The sequence below is a fragment of the Pyxicephalus adspersus genome, chromosome 2 (assembly GCF_032062135.1).
Source record: "Pyxicephalus adspersus chromosome 2, UCB_Pads_2.0, whole genome shotgun sequence".
Taxonomy (NCBI): domain Eukaryota; kingdom Metazoa; phylum Chordata; class Amphibia; order Anura; family Pyxicephalidae; genus Pyxicephalus; species Pyxicephalus adspersus.
Window position 1 is genome coordinate 160657725 of NC_092859.1, and position 3801 is coordinate 160661525.

The window sequence follows — 3801 nt, forward strand, 5'->3', positions numbered from 1 at the left end:
GTGAGTAGCGCCAACATAGCACGCAGCGCTGTACAATACACATTATTATAGAGGATTTATATAGCGCCAACATAGCACGCAGCGCTGTACACACACACTGGACACCAGGGGGCCACACTGAACATTTCGCATTCTCTCGGTCGTCATTCGGCTTTCTGTCCCGTGCCAATATCCGATCTTTGTATCCGTAGAACAAACAAGCGGCTTTCTATCAGAACATCATGCGATCCCTGAGGCTGCAGCCGGAATATTTTGCCGTGGGATATTACGGCCAAGGTTTTCCATCATTCCTGCGGGTAAGAACATATCGGCCGCGGTTTTGTGCGTCCTGCCAATGGTCCAAACTGTCTTCACTTGCCCCCCAATATTAAAGCTTGCCCATTCACATAACGCACACTGTAGGTGCAACATACTGGAGCGCAGTACAATATTTCCTGGAGTTTAGCCTTCCAGCCCCCATTGGGCGTCATAGAACCCCTTTAATTTGGGTGTAATACCCCGATGACTTTTATTGATTATATTACGTTATTTCCGGGAATCGGTGGAGGAATCCCATGCCGTGCCGGAGATTCACTCCTCTCCCATCTTTTGTAGTGAATATTTCTGTTTTAGGAGTGAAAAAATTTTTTTTATGATGCGGGGTGAAAGTGATTCACCATGGAGCTCCTCCAATCACAGGCTGCACCTCACCGGGTTGGGCCCCCCCCTTACCGATCGGTCATTGCCGGCTGCCATTTGTAACGCCGGGATTTCTTGTTTCCTCTACAGAATAAAATCTTCATTTACCGGGGGAAGGAATACGAACGTCTGGAAGATTTCAATCTTTGGCTTCTGACTCAATTCCCCAACGCAGAGAAACTTTCCAGCAGTTCCCCCCCCGGGGAGGAGATCCGGAACTCCCCCAAGCAATGTATCCCCAATATCACCGGCAATCCATTGGGAAATCATTCCTTTATTCTGATTGTATTGTAACTGGACGGATCCTTCATGGGGCGGGGCATAGGGGGCAGCCAGATGGGGGAGGGGCTATAGGGGGCGGCCATATGGGGGGAGGGGCTTCGTGTGATTAGGTGAATGTGCGTCGTGTGATTAGGTGAATGTGCGTGATATTTCCATATCTATAGCTGGAACAGATTGTTGCTATTCGCAGTCTCGGCCCCTTATCAGCCCGGCGTCGATCTCTTGGTAATTTATTATCTCTGGATGTGAATTCCTCGTCGCTGGAAGAGTTTATTCTGATTTTTAGCTCGATGTTCCTCTGCCTCACAAAGCGTTTCCCGGCCATGTCCAATCTGACCCTGTGATGAATGTGGAATGAATGTGGAATGAATGATTTCTGCACAGGGAAGCAATGGTTGTCAATCAGAGAATGGGATTTGCTTTGTGTTGTTCCATCCAGGAAGAGATCAGTCCTCTGCAGAATGCCATAGAGACGATGGAGCTGACCAATGAGAAGATAAGTCACCAGGTCCAGCAGCACCGAGCTGATCCGGGCCTCCCGCTGCATCCCCTCTCCATGCTGATCAGTGGTATTGTGGATCCAGCCGTCATGGGAGGATTCTCCAACTATGAAAAGGTTGCAATATGTCGGCTTTGTTCTGTGTCCCCGCTAGAAGGGATTTTCCCCGTTCCTCAATATTTCTCCATTTTATGTCCCAGGCTTTCTTCAGCGAGCGCTACCAGCAGGAACATCGCTCAGACCACGACAGGATCGAGATGCTGAAACAGCTGATTGCTTTGCAGGTTGGAGCCGATCATAGCAGCCATTGCTTGAAGTCCATGCGTCTCTTCCTGCTAACGTTTCTTCTTTGCATGCAGATGCCTCTTCTAGCTCAAGCAATCCGAATTCATGGAGAGAAGCTGACCGAGAATCTGCGTCCCCTTCATGACCGGCTGGTGTCGTGTTTTCAGGATATGAAAGGGAAAGTGGAGAAATTGTACGGCACCATAACATTGGTTCGTAGGCTCAGTGATCGTAGCTGTCCAATAGGAGCTCCTCCTGACTGATCAGTGGTCGTAGCTGTCCAATGAGAGCTCCTCCTGACTGATCAGTGTCGTAGCTGTCCAATGAGAGCTCCTCCTGACTGATCAGTGATCGTAGCTGTCCAATGAGAGTTCCTCCTGATTGATCCCTAACCCAGCTCCTTATTGTCCCGCAGCCCCCCAGCCTGACAGATCGGAAGCTGAGCCGTGCTGGTTCTGTAGTGGTTCCATATATCACATCGGCCACATTAAGAAGATTGTCCACAGTCTCCTCTTCATCCTCAGGAAGTGGCAGCTCCCGGCCCGGATCCGAAGGGTTTGTAAATTCTCATTCTTCTGTTACCCAATCGTTTATTCTGTGCTAATGGTTTATCTTTATTTTGTCTTCAGATTCATTTCCGAACCGGTTCCTCCTCGTCGCGGGTCTCTGATTTCACGTCCAGATGAGCATGGTGACCGAGAGGATGGAGAAATGAGAAAACTGAAGCAGAATGTCAGCCAATCACAGAGAACAACGGAGCGTCCGAGGGAGGTGAGGAAACGTTTTTATGGATTTGTTTGGTCCGTAGAAGATTCCGATTTGTTTTCTATTGAATGGTGCAGCCAATGATTTATATTCTGTGCTTGTCTCCCCTGAGGAAGCCTATGAGCCGAAATGCGTTGGGCTAGAGCCCTTCCTTATAATTAATACAACAATTACTCCAGATCACACGAGGAGCAACTGATTCCATGATGAGATGATCTGTTATATTTCACATTATTATTATATACAAAACCATTCTGTGACCAATCTTCTCATTAATCAGTTTACTATTCATGATTCCATAACCTCTCCTTACTTTTTACATTTGGTGCAGCCGATGACCCAGAATCTGCCGGCTAAATCCCAACGGCCTAAAAGCCTTCAGCTCACAGATGGACGTTTGTCCCTTCACAGCGGATCCCCAGGCCAAGGGGCCACACCACTCAGCCCAATCACACCCAGAACTCCACGGACCCACAGTAAGTAGATCCTCACCGCTTCTGCTCATTTCCGGTCAAATATCAACTCCTTGCCATTTATAATTACAAATCGCTATAAAAATGTGGGAAAACCTTTCCCTGCAGCGTGTAAAGGTAACAAATGATTCTGGATAAACCTGCCAATGGTGATCCCTGTGACATCATCAGTGACATCATCGGTGACCACAACAAGTGGCTCCTCCCACCCCATTCCCGGGTTGTCAGCCTTAGGACAGATCCGTCATTGCTGCCTAATTGTTGGTTGGCTTTGTGTGGTCCTTGGGGGGCCCGGACACAAATCAGGAACTTTCCCTTTCTTCATATTGAATAACTCGCTGTCATGGTTTGGACAAAACATTTTCTAGGAACTCTCGCTGAGATTTTATTGAACATTTATTATCGAGGTCTCGTTCTGTATCTCCTCCAATAAATCTCCCCGGCCTATGATAGGGATTGGATTCTATAAACCAGCTAGCACCAGTTAGGAAGTGTGAGGGGCCCGGTGCACCCATGGTCTTTGGGGGTTCTATGGCCCTTTTCAGAGTCTCCCAGGTTATATACATTGTGCTACGACATATAATTATTGCTTGGAGGACAGATAATGAACTGATGGGCCTACCGGGCCTAATCTCACCTGGAATGCCCATTAGAACCTCCCCTGATTTCCCAGAGCGAGGAAAAGGGGCCAAGATTTGGATTTGGGCAGCGAAAGGCATTGTGACAATCCCAGGTATGATAAATCCCCACTGGAAGCTCTTCTCCTTTCTGCAATATATACAGGTGAGCCGTCTCCAGGATTTATATACCGACCTCTCC

The 3801-nt window shown here is 48.1% G+C and overlaps 1 protein-coding gene across 2 annotated transcripts; it reads left to right on the forward strand.

The window, feature by feature from the left end:
• Positions 1-1052: 1052 nt before the first annotated feature.
• Positions 1053-2491, forward strand: LOC140324829 (dedicator of cytokinesis protein 5-like). Of its 2 annotated transcripts, none has more exons than XM_072402955.1 (4): positions 1053-1576; positions 1660-1743; positions 1819-1937; positions 2160-2288. In XM_072402955.1, exons 1-4 carry the CDS (start codon positions 1352-1354, stop codon positions 2170-2172), a joined length of 441 nt encoding a protein of 146 aa, XP_072259056.1. In that variant the 5' UTR covers positions 1053-1351; the 3' UTR covers positions 2173-2288. The 2 variants fall into 2 exon arrangements, with proteins under 2 accessions (XP_072259056.1, XP_072259055.1); XM_072402954.1 differs by having other exon boundaries at positions 1055-1576; positions 1819-1956; positions 2160-2491.
• Positions 2492-3801: the final 1310 nt, after the last annotated feature.